The sequence below is a fragment of the Tiliqua scincoides genome, chromosome 3, assembly GCF_035046505.1.
Source record: "Tiliqua scincoides isolate rTilSci1 chromosome 3, rTilSci1.hap2, whole genome shotgun sequence".
In the NCBI taxonomy this organism is placed as follows: Eukaryota; Metazoa; Chordata; class Lepidosauria; order Squamata; family Scincidae; genus Tiliqua; species Tiliqua scincoides.
This window is the reverse complement of record NC_089823.1, coordinates 237274854-237292056: the sequence shown is the minus strand read 5'-3', so window position 1 is coordinate 237292056 and position 17203 is coordinate 237274854. Positions and strand designations below refer to the sequence as shown.

Sequence of the window (17203 nt, the reverse complement as noted above, 5' to 3'; positions counted from 1 at the left end):
ATGAGAAGGAATGTGCTGATCCCTGGAGAAGGGGAAAAATTTGTCCCTTTAAAGTCACAGTTCAAGAAACTGCTTTTCTTACTGTTGTAGAGAGATAGTCCTGCCAGCAATTACAGGTATAACCTAATTATCCACAGATTTTTCACCTGTGGAAAAATCCATGGATTTTTCTATCTCCGTGCGATGAGAAGATCCTCTTAAATTAAAGGAAAATAGTCATTTAGCCTCCTTAATGCAAGAGAGGGTAGCCAGCTGACAATCCATCAATCCTTTTTTCTCCAGGCATTCGGAACTCTCCCTTCTTCCTGAGCATGTGAAAGAAAGGTAATCACTTTGCTCTGGGTGACGGGAGGGGTTGCTGACTTGGAGTGAAGCCTTTCAAACTGCCTGGAGAGAGACTGATTGATGGATTGTCTGCTTAATGACTCCGTCTTACATTACAAAGGTCAGCAAGGCTGTTTTTAAATCGCCTGGCAAAGGGACATTATTTTTAATGTGATTTTTGCCATTCAGGTGAATGAATAATGAGACTCAACCTGTAATTCCTTTCTGTACAAGAATATTCAACTCCTCCATTATTTTCTGCCTAAACAGCAGGATTGATTAGAAGACCTAAGAACAGCCCCACTGGATCAGGCCATAGGCCCATCTAGTCCAGCTTCCTGTATCTCACAGTGGCCCCACCAAATAACCCAGGGAGCACACCTGATAACAAGAGACCTGCATCCTGGTGCCCTCCCTTGCACTGGCATTCTGACATAGCCCATTTCTAAAACCAGGAGGTTGCACATACACTTCATGGCTTGTAACCCGTAATGGATTTTTCCTCCAGAAACTTGTCCAATCCCCTTTTAAAGGCATCCAGGCAAGATGCTATCACTAAATCCTGCAGCAAGGAGTTCCACAGACCGACCACACGCTGAGTAAAGAAATATTTTCTTTTGTCTGTCCTAACCCGCCCAACACTCAATTTTAGTGGATGTCCTCTGGTTCTGGTATTATGTGAGAGTGTAAAGAGCATCTCCCTATCCACTCTGTCCATCCCCTGCATAATTTTGTATGTCTCAATCATGTCCCCCCTCAGGTGTCTCTTTTCTAGGCTGAAGAGGCCCAAACGCTGTAGCCTTTCCTCATAAGGAAGGTGCCCCAGCCCCGTAATCATCTTAGTCGCTCTCTTTTGCACCTTTTCCATTTCCACTATATCCTTTTTGAGATGTGGCGAGCAGAACTGGACACAATACTCCAGGTGTGACCATCGACTTGTACAACGGCATTATAATATTAGCAGTTTTGTTCTCAATACCCTTTCTAATGATTCCAAGCATAGAATTGACCTTCACTGCCGCCGCACATTGGGTCGACACATTCATCGATTTGTCTATTACCACCCCAAGATCTCTCTCCTGATCTGTCACAGGCAGCTCAGAACCCATTAGCCTATATGTGAAGTTTTGATTTTTCCCCCAATGTGCATGACCTTACACTTACTGACATTGAAATGCATCTGCCATTTTGCTGCCCATTCTGCCAGTTTGCAGAGATCCTTCTGGAGCTCCTCACAATCACTTCTGGTCTTCACCACTCGGAAAAGTTTGGTGTCATCTGCAAACTTAGCCACCTCATTGCTCAACCCTGTCTCCAGGTCATTTATGAAGAGGTTGAAGAGCACCGGTCTCAGGACAGATCCTTGGGGCACACCGCTTTTCACCTCTCTCCATTGTGAAAATTGCCCACTGACACCCACTCTCTGTTTCCTGGTCTTCAACCAGGTCTCACTCCAAGAGAGGACCTGTCCTCTAATTCCCTGACTCTGGAGTTTTTTCAGTACCCTTTGGCGAGGGACCGTGTCAAATTCCTTCTGAAAGTCCAGATAGATAATGTCCACGGGTTCTCCCACATCCACATGCCTGTTGACCTTTTCAAAGAATTCTAGAAGGTTCGTGAGGCCAGACTTACCCTTACAGAAGCCAGGCTGACTCTCCCTCAGCAAGGCCTGTTTGTCTATGTGTTTTGAGATCCTATCTTTGATGAGGCATTCCACCATCTTACCCGGTATGGATGTTAGGCTGACCAGCCTATAGTTTCCCGGGTCCCCCCTCTTTCCCTTTTTAAAAATAGGCGTGACATTTGCTATCCTCCAATCTTCTGGCACCATGGCCGTTTTGAGGGACAAGTTGCATACCTTAGTCAAGAGGTCTGCAACTTCATTCTTCAATTCCTTAATAACTCTTGGGTGGATGCCATCAGGGCCCGGTGACTTATTGATCTTTAATTTATCAATGAGGTATGAAACGTCTTCTCTTTTAACCTCTATCTGACTTAATTCCTTGGTCAGGAGGGGCCGTTTGGGCAGCTGTATCTGCCCGAGGTCTTCTGCTGTGAAGACAGATGCAAAGAACTCATTCAATTTCTCTGCCATTTCTAAGTCTCCTTTTATCTCCCCTTTCCCTTCCTCACCATCTAGAGGGCCAACTGCTTCTCTGTTAGGTTTCCTGCTTCTAACATATTTGAAGAAGCTTTTATTATTTCCCTTAATGCTGCTGGCCATGTGTTCTTCATAGTCTGTCTTGGCCTCCAGTATCACCTTCTTACATTTCTTTTGCCACAGTTTATGTTCCTTTTTATTCTCCTCATTAGGGCAAGACTTCCATTTACGGAAGGAAGCTTCCTTGCCCTTCACAGCCTCTCTAACTTGGCTGGTTAGCCATGTGGGCACCCTCCTGGACTTAGTCGAGCCCTTCTTCCTTTGCGGTATGCACTTCCGCTGGGCCTCTATTACTGTTGATTTGAGCAACCCCCATGCTCTCTGTAGATACTGGACACTTTTTACCTTTCTTTTCCACCTCCTTCTAAGCAGCCTCCTCATTTGAGGGAAATCCGCCTGTCAGAAGTCAAGGGTTTTTGTGAGAGATTTGCCCAGTATTCTTCCCCCAACGTGCATGTCGAAAAGGATCGCAGCATGATCACTGTTCCCCAATGACTCCGTAGCATTCACATCTCTAACCAGGTCCTGAGTACCACACAATATTAAATCCAGAGTCACCTGTCCTCTGGTGGGCTCCATGACTAGCTGCTCTAAGGCACAGTCATTTAGCATGTCAAGGAATCTGGTCTCTTTTTCGTGACCAGAACACAAATTGACCCAGTCAATGTGAGCATAATAAGTCCCCCTTTATTACAACCCTGTCCCTCCTTGTCACCTGCCTGATCTGTTACCTCATTTCAAGGTCCCCTTCCGGTTTCTGGTCTGGAGGACGATAGTACGCCCCCAGTATTACATCACTCCTCAGGCCTGGTAATGTAACCCATAGAGATTCTATGGAGTCGGACCCACCTTCAATCTCTACTTTGCTGGATTCTATCCCTTCCTTAACATAAATGGCCACCCCACCTCCAACACGCCTCTCCCTGTCCCTTCTGTAGAGTTTATAGCCCTGGATTGTGGTATCCCACTGATTCCCCGCATTCCACCAGGTTTCCTTTATGCCCACTATGTCAATGTTTTCCCTTGTCACCAGACATTCCAGTTCTCCCATCTTTGCTCGGAGACTTCGGGTATTTGCATAAAAGCATTTGTACATGGAATGCCCCAGGATGCGCTGCTTATTCGCTCCTTTATCCCTGAATCCTGTCATTGTGCCAAACCATCTATCGCATCCCAACACGCTACCATTCCCAATTTCTTCTCCTACTCTGCCTTTACCTTGTTGTCCTCTAACCTCCCCATCCTCGTCCCATAGGGATGAGGAGTCCCGAACCGGATGTCCCTCGGCTCTTGTCGGCTTTCCCCCAGGGATCAGTTTAAAAGCTGCTCTGCCACCTTTTTAATGTTATGCACCAGCAGTCTGGTTCCATTCTGGTTCAAGTGGAGCCCGTCCCTCTTGTACAGGCCCCGCTTGTCCCAAAACATTCCCCAGTGCCTAACGAATCTAAACCCCTCCTCCCTACACCACCATCTCATCCACGTATTGAGACCCCTGATCTCCGCCTGCCTCGCTGGCCCTGCGAGTGGAATAAGTAGCACTTCAGAGAACGCTACCTTTGCGGTCCTGGCTTTCAGCTTCCTACCTGGAGGCCTAAATTTGGCCTCCAGGACCTCCCGGCTACACTTGCCCATGTCGTTGGTGCCGACATGCACCACAACCGCTACCTCCTCCCCAGCACTGTCTACCAGCCTGTCTAGACGAGAAGTGATGTCCGCAACCTTCGCACCAGGCAGGAAAGTTGCCATGCGGTCCTCACATCTGTCGCAAACCCCCCTCTCTATGTTTCTAATAATTGAATCCCCCACTGCAAGAAGCCCCTGACCCCCTCCTACCGAGGAGTATCCTGAGTGCATTTGGATACGGGCCATCTGTGACAAGCAAGACGACTCTCCTCTGAGGGGTGTATAATCTATTTATTGCCCTTAGGGTGATCAAGTGGCCATAAACCCATATAGCCACCTGACACCCTGCAGGTCTCTCCAAGTCCAGTTACCAATAGCCTTTTAACCATAGAGCTTCCAATCCTGGTAGCCAGGCCAAATTTGGGGAACCCTCCCCTGAGCCTTGCTCCAGCCTGAACTCCCCTTGGGTTCGGCTTGAACCTTGGAGCAGGCCCCCAATACTGGGTCTCCAGGGTCCACCCCAGACACAATTGACTCTCACAACCAGTCCCCTCAGCTTCACCAGTCCCAATAATCCAGTCAGTTGTAATAGATAGGATTTATTGAATATAGGTTTAAAGAATAGTCATACAGACAGCACTGCAACAGTCAAGGTTTTAGAAATTTAGAATAGAGCACACCAATACAATACTCAGCACTAATAAAACAATAGAGATAACTCCTAACTCTTAACTATCACTCACCAAAGTCTTAGATTTCCAAAGTCCAGTCTAACCCATCTTGCTGCAGTCAAGTTGGGTCACTCTTGCCAGGATGGTCAAAGATCTCAGGCCCCCTTAGCCAGAGGCAAAGCTAGAACACAAAGAACTCTTTTCCCTCACCTTTATAGGTCTCCTGACCCACCCACCAATCAGAACTCGGTTCCAGCTGAACATTCTAGGGGTAGACGTGCCACAAGCCTTCATGGTGGAATCCCCCCTCCCAACCTGAGAAGTTCACAGCTGTACCCTGTTGTTAATCAAGTTGGCCTTGGAGCCCACTTGGTAGTTTGGTACCGTATCTGAGGGCCCTGTGAAATGGCCTCCTCCACAGTTCTCTCAGACCTGGTATGCACTAATTAGAAGTTGATTACAGCTGGGGCCTTGTACTTGGGCCTAACAACATGGCTACAAGCAGAAACTTTCCTTGTTCAGATGTTACCTGGTCGTTGATTTTCACTTTTCTATTGCACCATCCCCTGGAGAAGGGGTCCCCCCAGGGGATTGTTTCCCTTCCCTCCAGGATGACGTCCTCTAGCCCCAAGACTTCCTACCTGGGCAGCTGAGGAGCTGCACGTCTGAGGTTGGGACAAAGCCTGATCGTCCCCAGAAGTCTCCCCATGGTCCTTCTCTGCCTTCCTCTGCTTCTCCAGGTCGGCCATTAAGGCTTCAAGGAAGCGGACGCGTTCCTTGAGTCCCTGAAGCTCTTTGTACTGAGGACACACCCATGACTTATGCCCCAGAGGCATATAGTCATACATGTGGCACTTGATGCAAAACACTGGATAGTGCCCAGCCTGCTGCTGGCTGTCTGACTGCATAGCTTTTTTTATTTTTTTTGTTTTTGTTTAGGGATACTTAAAAACCCTACACTGGTTAGCAGCCCCCTTCTCAAGGGAAGAGAGAGGGTGGTAATTGGGGCCCTGGCTTCCTCGCCCTGCTGCTGAACTCACATTGATGCTAAACTCGTGGTGCCTTACCTGGCACTTTGTTCCAGAGGCACTGGGTATCCCAGACACCACGTGTGCTTTTGCAGAGAGGCTCACAAGGTGGCAGGCACTAGCCTTATACTCCTAGCTAGCTCCTCCTCCCTCCCTCCTTGCTGATTGAAAAGGGGCTGGTCTTCCCAGGTGAGATTTCCCTGAATGGGGTGCTTGGATTTGCCTAAGGGGGCTCTTATCAACTTCTACAGGACTATGCTAAATTGCCCTGGTTGGGTGGGAACTGGCCCTTCCTAGGTTCTTACCCTCCTACTTTAGTTCTCTGAGGCTGGACTGTTTTTTAACCTCAAGCTGGTTTTTTATTTGAGTTTAAACTCTACTGGTTTAAGAGTTTTTTTGGCTTGGCAGAACTTACACACTAAGATTTAAATCCTGTTTAGCCCTGCTAAAATCCTGCTTTTATTAAGTGTGCACCATTGATTGATTGATTGATCTCACCTAGATCCTGTGTCCTAATTTACTGAACCTTTAGATTATGTTCTAACTTAGATTGAGTTTAACTTGGGTTAAGTATAGGGTTAATTTAAACCAAGTAGAAAAACTTGCTTTTCACATTATCCTCCTCTGTTTTATTTATTTTTCCAAGTGCCTGTACCTTGGATTCTTACTCACAAGTAGGACTCTGCTCCGAGTAGAACTCTGTATGCACTTACGTATTTATTTTTATTGCCCTCACCTGGCTCCTGTACCCCAGCTTGCTGGACCTTAGAATCCCTCCCTCAGGTTAGATTAGGTGCTAACTTAGGTAAAGCTTAGGTAAAGCTAAGCTAAAGGTAAAGCTAAATTTCAATGTTGATCTAAGGTTGATTTAAGGTTAGAAGACAAAGAGTTAGAAAGAGTACACTTACCATCTCTTTCTCTTCCTCCTCTCCTCTTCATAACTCAGGGAGTCTTCCCTCTCCTTCTCCAAAACTCAGAGGTCCACTTGCCTTCCCCTCGCACAGATGCTAAACTTGCGGTGCCTTACCTGGCACTTTGTTCCCAAGGCACTTGGTGTCCCAGAGGCCACGCGTGCTTCTGCAGAGACCCTTTGCTTCCATCTCTTTATTGTTGCTGGTTGCTCAGTGACTTGCTGTCAGCAGCTTCTGTAACTGGGTAGAAGGCCAGGCAGTTGTAGTTTCCACCACATTGTTCTCCCCCCCCCCACCCCGTTCCCTTTCCTGCCTAATTTCCTGAACTGAAAGGTATTTTGTCACTTCATGCTGGAGGACATCCAAAGCAGTGTGATTTGCAGAACCCTGGCAAAACTGATGGTCCTGTTCTACACTGGGTTCCCTGCAGGCCACAGCAGGCATGTCTAATCTCTACTTTTTCCTCTCTTTGCCTTTTCTCTGGGGCTGCTGAGGGATCTGAAGGCCTTAGGGATGGACCTCAACAGGTGGGAAACCCTGGCCTCTGAGCGGCCCGCTTGGAGGCAGGCTGTGCAGCATGGCCTTTCCCAGTTTGAAGAGACACTTGGCCAACAGACTGAGGCAAAGAGGCAAAGAAGGAAGGCCCACAGCCAGGGAGACAGACCAGGGACAGACTGCACTTGCTCCCGGTGTGGAAGGGATTGTCACTCCCGAATTGGCCTTTTCAGCCACACTAGACGCTGTGCCAGAACCACCTTTCAGAGCGCAATACCAGAGTCTTTCGAGACTGAAGGTTGCCAATACAATAATATACAAGCTGACTGTCAAGTTCTGACTGCAGGATGATCAGGACTGAAGTGTAAGTTATTGGGAGTGTAGGACAGCTGATAGTCCCAGGGCATTTGGCTAAGAGGCAGGGATTTAGTACTGTAATTTAATAGACAGTGAACTGAAGCTTTGGTTTTTTAAATGTAATCAACTGTTGTGATTTTACATCCTTTGGTGTGTATAGTGGGATCTTTAACTTGAGGTGGGCCTGATGGGGATCTTTTAAAAAAATTGCAGCTTTAGTCATCCCCATGTTTTTAATTGCGAGGGCTTTTCAAGTGTTGAGATTGAAGCAGTTACCCTGAGGGGGATTTCCCCATCAGTGCCTTCATCACCAGCTTGGGGGCTTTCTAGAGGCATCTGGTTGGCCTCTGTGGGAAATGTGGATGTAGGACTGGCGGGATCTTTGGTCTGATCCAGCAGTGTGCTTTGTATGTTCTTATACATGAGTTTCTCCCTGTTCCTGTCCATTGTGCTTCTTGATTGGACCAAAAGGGTAGGTACCCCACTTCCCTCACTGGGGTATCTTCTAGTCAAGACAGCTTACGTGCCCCTGTGTTGATTGACAGATGAGGAGGACATGTCAAAAGAATGAAGAACAGAGCAGCTGTGGTGGATCTGTCCATTGAGGCTCTGTTTCTGACAAAGGCCAGACCAACTCTTGTTTGCAGGATGCAAAGATTAAGGTCTTCTCCAGCTTCTGGTGTTTTTATATACATTGCCTCTGTATATAGGGATTACATTTGTGGGAAGCAAAGAAGCTCACTGTGTTCCAGTCAGATTTTCAGAGGTAGCTTGCAACATCTATCCTGCAATCTCACTTGTGGCTCGCTCTGCTGGAAGGCCTTGCTCTCCCTTGCACACCACCCATTCTTTGGGTCATCAGGGACTGCTGCAACCCAAAGCAGGATATTGGGTGGGGTGACACTACATCCTATATAATTTTCTTTGGGAAACACTTTAGTTAAGTCTCTGGGTGTGATTCTTAACCATAGTTAAGGTGGGAAGGAATTTCTTCTCCCCAAGTCAAATTGATTAGAGACCCTATATTGTTGCGTACATGTGTTGCCTTCTCTGGTAGCATGCAACTGTAATTGTTGTCTGGAGACATCTAGAACAACATGCTCTGTGTTTTGTGAACTTGCTGTTGGATTGCTGAACATTTGTGGTCTGCATTGTGTAGGCAGGTGAGTTGATGGACTTCTATTTGAAGGGTGCGGGCAGTCTTTATAGGGTAGGGTGGCTCTTGATACTTTTTGCCTACACGATTGCTTACTAGAAACCTGGGACTCCCACTCACATGTTGCTTGAATCCTCCACCTTGTCATATGTGATTGGAGCAGGTATATGATTAATGAAGACCAGTGTGGTGTATTGGTTAGAGCAGTGTTTCTCAGACGGTGTGTTGGGACCCATTAGGTGGGTCGCGAGCCAATTTCAGGTGTGTCCCCATTTATTTCAATGTGTATTTCACTTGGTTCTACTGTGGTATGTGACTGCATTTGGGGAAGTGTGACAGATTTCTGCTTTTAACAGGCTGTTATGCTTTTAACAGGCTACTGTGCTCTTAGTGGGGTGCGGTGTCCCAGCTCCTGCCAACCTAGCAGTTTGAAAGCATGTAAAAATGCGAGTAGATAAATAGATACCAAGGGATGGGGAAGTAACAGCATTCCGTGTGCTTAGGTGTCTAGTCATGTTGGCTACATGACCATGGGAACTATGGACAAATGCCGGCTCTTTGGCTTAGAAACTGAGATGAGTGCTACCTCTAGAGTCAGACATGACTAGGCTTAACGCTGGGGGGGGGGAACCTTTGCCTTTATGCATTTAATAGTCTATATGCTTTTAACAGTGATAGTCAATGAAGCTTACACCTGGGTAAATGTGTGTGTGTGTGTGTGTGTGTGTGTGTGTGTGTTAGCAAAGATCAGCAACTGCTTGGAATGGTCTAAAGGGTGGTTCTTTATTTTAGATGAATTTTAAAACATGTACTTATTGTAAACTTTTAATTTACTTAATTGAATGATTTGATTTGTCATATGGGGTGTTAAAAATTTTCCTGCTTGGTGATGTAACTTCTGGCCATGACATCACTTCCAGGTTAATGACGTCATTTCCGGTGGTTCCCAACAGATTGACATTATAAAAAGTGGGTCCTGGTCCTGAAAGGTTTGAGAACCACTGGTTAGAGCATTATTCTTGGACCAGGATGGCCCAGGTTCAAGCCCCATTCAGCCATGAAACCTTTCTGGATGACCTTGGGCAAGTTACTATCCCTCAACCTAACCTACATTGGGGGGTCATGCAAGGAAGGGAGAGAGCTGTCTAGGCTGCCCTAAGCTCCTTGGAGGAAAGATGGTATAGAAATAAGGAAAAGGAAGTGGCTGTCACCTGCCGTCTACCTTAGCCCTCTGCTCATGTGAACCAGTTATGCACCAAAGATTTTGGGCCACCTATATTCATAATTATGTATGTTTGGCTTTAACTGCTGATAGACCACTGTGTGTTCATTGCTTTTACTGTGAGCTTTGAGTGGATAGGCAGGATACAAGAGATACCATTCTGATGGTATCCAATGTGTGATGGCTTTTCCTCTCTCTCCTCCCCTTTCTCTGGGCTAAATTCACACTGCAGGCTCTGTGGGGGCAGGAAATTGCCTTTTGCCTGTGTCACGCTGTCAAGTGCTGTGTCCACTGGTGATGCGACAGAATTGAATAATCTCAGTGGTCCTTCATATGGCACCAGGACGCTGTGCTGTACTTTAGGGGACTGGCAGCTGCAGACATTTGCCACTTGTGAGGAAATCTCTGCCCTTCCTGATGAAATCCTTATAAGTGATTCGGGGAGGAGAAAAAGACAGGTTTATTGTTGGAGAGTCCATGGGTGAATTTGATCAGATTTTTGTTTTTGTATGATGTCTGTGGCTTTAGTTTGGCCAAGTTTTCCAAGGGGCAGAGCGAGTGGAAGTGATTTGTGCATGGCTAAGATTGAAATACTTGACCCAGATGTATCTGTTTCCCTTTCTGGAATATATCTGTGTGTCTTGTTTGAGTCAGAAGATGCTCACTCTAGGATTCCTTTTGCTGCCCAATGCTGTGTGTCCAATCTGATGTAATAATATTGAGACAAAATTGAACTACCATTAACGCTTTTGTCTAGCTCTTTCTGAGTGTGCAAAGTGCTTCATATATATTACCTTGATGTCTTTACAACAACTCTGCAGGTAGGTAGGTATTGATAGCGCAACTTGGGACCTGAGGCTGAGAGGGAGTGGTCTGCCCAAGTCCCTTTGATGGGTCATGACAGTGGTGGAATTCATCTCAGGGGAGCCGGCTCATTCAGCCTTAGGAAGCAGTCCTCACAGTTGTGAGTCCAGTTCTGAGATCTCTATGAGCAGGACTGACAAGGACTCTGTGTTTCTCATCTGAAATGGGCTTTTGCCTGCGTGTAAGCCCGAGTTTATTTATTTCACAAACTTCTGTCCAACCATGATCAGGGATTGGTCTGGGACATAATGTTAAAAACAGATTGCTGTCTAAGAAGTGGGAAATCAAATTGACTAGGGTAAGGGGGGAACCCCCACAGGGAGTCTCAGTATAGGAAGTTTTGTGAGGGTTGTGGATAGATGAACCTTTCCTTCTGATCTTCTGTTGTATCACCTTGGTTCCCCTTCTCTTTATTTAGCACTTCACTGCCAAAATCATTTAACTCTCTCATCTTCCTGACCATGTGCTGCCCCTCCTGAAATCCTGCACTGGTCTCCAGGCCCTAAACAAGCTCCTTGCCTCCAAAGCCCTCCATGGCCTGGTGCCCCCACCTTTACCTCTCTGCTCTTATTTCCAAGATGAACTTTTCTCATCTGCTCTGTCACTCTCAGATATCATCTATGAACCCTGCCCTTCTTCCCTTGTAGCCACTTATTCCTGGAGCTGCCTTTTGGCACAGCTGCTTGACACCCTCTTTCTCATGTCCTAAGTGTATGTCAACCATACACTCATTTAGTGTGCCACTGCACACAGGCGAGGCCTCCCCAGGAGATCTTAATGGATGGGTAGACTCATGCAACATGATGCAATTTCTTGGGGAGTTACCTTCTTTGTGATAAAAATTTGATTGAATTTCTGAAAAGTGGGATATAAATCAAGGAAATAAGCTAACTGTCATGATCAGTACCACCTAATCACTTATTCTTCTCCTGTCTATTGCAGCCTCCATTTTCTGTCCTTTCCCAACTCTTTGTTATCTCCCTTATGTTGTTTCCTAGATTCAGCGCCGTGGATCCAGAGCCTGTGCTGTCATTCTTTGTAAAGTACTATGTACAGTATACAGATGGTGCTGTATAAATAATAGTGAGACTTACCAAGTAGGCAGGCAAAGGAAACTGAGGCTCAAGAAGGCAGGAATGGGATAGGAGGAGTTAGTCTTATTCAGGACCTGAAGGCAGGAATGGCTGTGCCTCTTGGTGGAAGAGAATGTGGAGAGGAGAGAGGGCTGCTTGACGCAGCCATGTGAATCTTTAGCCTTCAGTGTCTTCTGCCTTAGCTTTTTTTGCTTGTGTTTACTAATAGAGTTTCTTGGCATTGTTGTTTTGGAGTAAGTTCATTGAATCACTCTTTCACTCTACATACACCTTATATTTGCACTCCTTTGATGGCAGGTAATTATCCAGGAGGATGGAACCCCAAGGAAGTCTGCATAGTGCTCCTACCACCATTCCGAAGGATGGTCCATGCAAGTCCTCCATCCCTCAGAAGAATGCTTATGCCAGGCTTGTGCAGAAACACCACAGTGGGAGATTCCGTTCCTATTTAAACCATATTGCTCAGAAGCTGCAACTAGAAGAAAGTACCCTCAACGACTCGGGTTCAGACACGGAGCCATCCGTGAAGAGAGACCTTGTGAGAGAGGCGCTGGTAAAAAATGGGGTGAAAACGCCAGGTGGGATGCCGGGCAGAGCCCTGCAGCCTGGCCAGCTGGACCTGGTAGGATCTGAGAAACTGAGTGAGAATAAAGAGGAAGGTTTTGCCCAGAGGCAGCAGCGTCAGAGGGATCGCAGCGCTGGCAAAGGGGATGAGAGCTGCGTCGTGGAAGAGGAGGGAGACGCAGCTGATTTGCTGAGTGCAAGTCGGATGTTGTGCAGCCAACAAGGCTTGTCGCTCAGACCAGCCATCGTTCAGCAGAAAACCTCCATTTCTGGAGAGCGGGAAAAAGAGAAGATGTGGCGGAACAAGCATGGCACCTGTGCCCTTTTGGACCGAGCATACGACTCTCTGTCTGCTGGACAGTCTAGCCTGGATTTGTCTACGGTGACTGCTAGGAAGGTCTGTCACGCGTTGCCCAGCCAGATGCACGGTGAGCTGCTGAGTGTCTTAAATGGCTAAAATAACTTATGGGAATAGCAGCAGAGAGTTTATGAATGTCTTGGGTGGGGCTGTTTGAGGAAGAATGCTGTGGTGTTGCTGGCATCGCAGGAACTGGAATCCTTCTGTTGTTTTGATGCCCGCAAAGGCTGGCTGCTGGCTTGGAAGGAAGCTGGAACTGAGTTGCTTTTGTGTCACTGACCTACTAATTTTTTGGGCAGGGGGGAAAAATTCACATTTTTAGAAACCACCTCTACTAATCCACTTGGACATCTGTATTTTAGGTGGCTGGAATGTTTTCAGTCTTAGGAATTTCTGCTACCATTCACTCCTGTGCCCATCCCATATCACTAGACTTATCCATCGTTGTCATCCCACATCTTCTCCATAGTTCCCTACCTGTGCTTGCCACCAGTAGTGAACTTGTTTGAACTTGTTCATTATTACTGGGCGCAGTACATCTCCTTGTAAACAAGGACACGCCTTGGTCTCGGCTGGCCTGCCCCAGAAAGCAAATGGGTCATTTGCCCCAGGTGTGTGTGTGTGAGGGGTGCTTTTGGGTGGCTACGTCTATATAGTGTTCTGCCATCACTGCCTGTGATCTCTTACAGCTGCAGACCCCTGTGCTTTCCTTTGGCGCTGCGGACGTATTCTAGGCTAGTCCAGGGCCTGAATGGTGGAGACAGTGGGGTAAAGAAGCAGCGTGTGGTGATGTAGTGAAATGGCTAAGATAATGCACTGCAAATCAGATCGGGTTGGATCTCACCTCTGCCTTGAATTCATTAGGTGACCTTAGGTTAATCACCCTCTCTCGCTACCCCATCTTCAAATACTATGATAATAGTGTCCTTCCTTTCAGGGCTGTTGTAAGGATCATGGTAAGATGATTTATATGGCATGCTTGAGTGCTGTGTAAACATTTGTCTTTCTCCTTTCCCTGCATGCCTGGGGTAACGTTGAAGGAGAAGGGCATGCTAGCAGTAGGGGATAATGACGTCTTGGGAATTGCTAGGGAATAGGGCAAGAGTCGCCACGTAAAGAAGTACTGGTGGGTGATGTGAGTCCTCCTCAATTTCCTTTCTGGATCTTCAGCTCCTTTCAAGTGCATTCAGGCTCACTGCAATCCTAACTTCTGTTGAGTCCATTTAGCATTAGAGCAGAGGTTCTCAAACTGGGGCGTCATGACGTTCCAACCTGTGAAGCTCTGTCTTTGCCCCTTTAAGGGGGGGGAATGCAGCAACACGATCCCTTGGATCGTGCTGCTGCTAGGGGCAACAGGGGCTTCATTTTACTAACTGATATCAGCAGCAGCCTCAGAAAATGTAAAAAGAAAGATTGCGGCCCGCTTCCGGTTTTGTGATAAAAAACCAGAAGTGGGTTTCGATCTTTATTTTTACATTTTCTGGGGCATGGGGAGCCCCATGGAGCCTCCCTTCTCATAGTTTATACTCTTCTGAAGCCCTTGAGCTCTTCTTCTCTGATCGTGTGTGTTTGCTGTGTAGTAGCCCATCCTGCACTGACTAAGTAGCAGGCAAGCTGAGGAGCCTGACCATAATAATTTTCTTTTTAAATTATTTTTTTAAACTAAATTTTTAACTGTTTGCATCTCGAAGGAGTTTAATTTTGTAAAAACACCTGTGACTGCTTAATAATGAAATAACGACACTGGTTGTCCTTATGATGGAATAAGCACTCAGTCTTGTTCAGCAACAGGAACTTTCTGAATAGGCAGATGGTGGAAGGAGTGGAAGAGAAGAGAGTGCTCTCTCTTGTGAGGGTGCTCACCCTGCCAGTGGTTTTAAGAATATAAAAAGTGCTCCACTGGAACAGGCCAAAGGCCCATCTAGTCCAGTTTCCAGTATCTCACAGTGGCCCACCAAATGCTTCAGGGAGCACACAAGACACGACCTGCATTCTGGCGTCCTCCCATGCATTTGGCATTCTGAGATAGCCTACTTCTAAAATCAGGATCGTGTAGTAAATCAGGAGTTGTAGTAAGGTGTCTCCCCACATGGGAGCAAAAAAGGACTTATTTACAGTGGAAAGGAGCTAGGGAACAGGAATTGACCCTAGTAAATAGCAGCAGCTAGTGGACTTGAAAGCCTCACTCAGGGAATGGGGTTGAAGTGACTCTGGAGTAGTCTCATTCAGTCATAGTTGTCACCTTCTGTTCTAGCAGGCAGCTAGTCCAACTTGCTTTAGCCTTGTGGACTGTATGTGCTGTACTGGCCCTTTGGCATCTGTGGGTTGCCTTGTTTTCTCCTGTTTGAGCACATGGAAGTGTGGATTGTATTGGTTAATGTGGGAGACATTGAATTTCTTGCTTTGCAGTGAGGTGGTTTTGGAACCATTTAGTGCAATGAAATAAAAAATGACAGGTATTCAGTTGGTTTGGCAGTTAATGTTACATGGGGGAGTTCTCAGTAGTTCCAACTGAGAGAATAAAAAAAATCAATGGCAGTGGCAGAATTGCTTCTGATGCCAGAGAGGGATTGCATGAGAGTGCCCTGAAATCTTATTCAATGTATTTGTTTTCAGCTCATCCCATTGTTGGGACTTGGGGTGGGAGTTTCTGTTTGAAAGGAAACATCAGATTGCAATGGGAATTCAAAACTTGCGCATTAGAAGCTTGACTTTGGCTGCAGATGAAGGCAGGTGACCACCTCTAATACTGCACTCGTACTGCTAACAAACAAGCTTGGTAATGTGTTTAGAACAGGGGTGTCAAATATAAAGCCTGTGGGCTGAATACAGCCCCTGGAACTTATCCGCCCCCTGTTATAATTGGGCTCTCCCAGCTTGATAATTGGACTCTCTCATATCTTAAAAATATGAATGGAATTTGCACGTTTTCTCTTCTGTCATTTGCAGCTAATGAGTTTGTGTGAGAACAAAGTGCTTATTGCTGGCCATCATGAACTTAATGATGTCACTTCCGGCCCTATGCTGGCACCATGAATATTAACCAGCCCTCTGTATGAAACAAGTTTGACATCCCTGGTTTAGAAAATGCTTGGGCTTAAAATAATAATAGTACTAGTAGTAAGATCTGGGTCACTTTCTAGGGAAGTGAATTTCACAGCTATAAGGTTTCTAATGAGAGTTCCTCTTGATGTGACTGTGATATCCAGCCTGGTACATGGAGAAAGGAGCTAAGACAGTATTTGTGGTTTATCTGAGACGGAGATTCCCAAACTCTCCAGGATACTTGGGACCTCTGTAAGTCTTTGCCGGGGCAGGGTGATGGTGGCAGGATTATGCTGCTGTCACAAAAAAGGGGTTTCTTGAAATACTGGGGGCAGCACTGGCTCTCCAGAGGGTGCGGGGGGGGGGCCTATGGCTCTCTCTGATCACCTCAAAACAGCTCCCTAAAGGAATCGTGAGCCACTTTTGGTATTCGTCTGAAAAGTTTTTTTTTAAAAAGTGTTAAGGAAACGGCGTCACTTAAAACATTCTTCACTGTCTTTCTGAGTGAGGGGAAAGGCAGAAGGGGGAGCTGGCATCTCTCTCTCTAGGAAGAAGATTTGATAGCCTGGGTGCCAGAGAAGAAAGAAGGCCGTACCCTTTTTGGACAGCTACCACACCTGTGATGGTGGAGGAACACGAAGCAGGGCCTCTGCAGGGGAATGCAAGTCACAGATGGACTTGTGTAGGAGAGGTAGATATCCTGGTCCCCAGCCATTTGGGACCTTAAAAGTCAAAATCAGCAGCTTGAATTGAACCTGGAAACAAATTGGTAGCCAATGAACCTGGTGCAGGATTGACCTGTAATGGTTGTCTTCTTTACTCAACTTTACTTACTTCTTTACTTGTCTTCTTTACTTCTTTAATGATTGTCTTTACTGTGGTTGGTCTGTGGAACTCCTTGCCACAGGTTATGGTGATTGCATCTGGCCTAGATGCCTTTAAAAGGGGATTGGACAAGTTTCTGGAGGAAAAATCCATTACGGGTTACAAGCCATGATGCGTATATGCAACCTCCTGATTTTAGAACTGAGCTATGTCAGAATGCCAGATGCAAGGGAGGGCACCAGGATGTAGGTCTCTTGTTATCTGGTGTGCTCCCTGGGGCATTTGGTGGGCCACTGTGAGATACAGGAAGCTGGACTAGTTGGGCCTATGGCCTGATCCAGTGGGGCTGTTGTTATGATCTTATGTTCTTATGTGCTCCCACATCCTGGTGTTTCTGTTCTGAACTAAATGATGTTCCTGGGTTGTCTCCAAGGGCAACTCAACACAAAATGCATTGTATTCCAAACTGGAGGTGACTACACCTTCATCCAGATTGTAGGAACTC

The 17203-nt window shown here is 46.5% G+C and overlaps 1 protein-coding gene across 1 annotated transcript in view; it reads left to right on the top strand.

The window, feature by feature from the left end:
- DIS3L2 (DIS3 like 3'-5' exoribonuclease 2) overlaps positions 1–17203 on the top strand; it is a 267654-nt gene that overhangs the window by 5541 nt on the left and 244910 nt on the right. Inside the window, exon 2 of the mRNA XM_066621078.1 lies at positions 12204–12898. Within this exon, the coding sequence (XP_066477175.1) occupies positions 12220–12898 (679 nt within the window). The 5' untranslated portion in view covers positions 12204–12219. The remainder of the gene's footprint in view (positions 1–12203; positions 12899–17203) is intronic.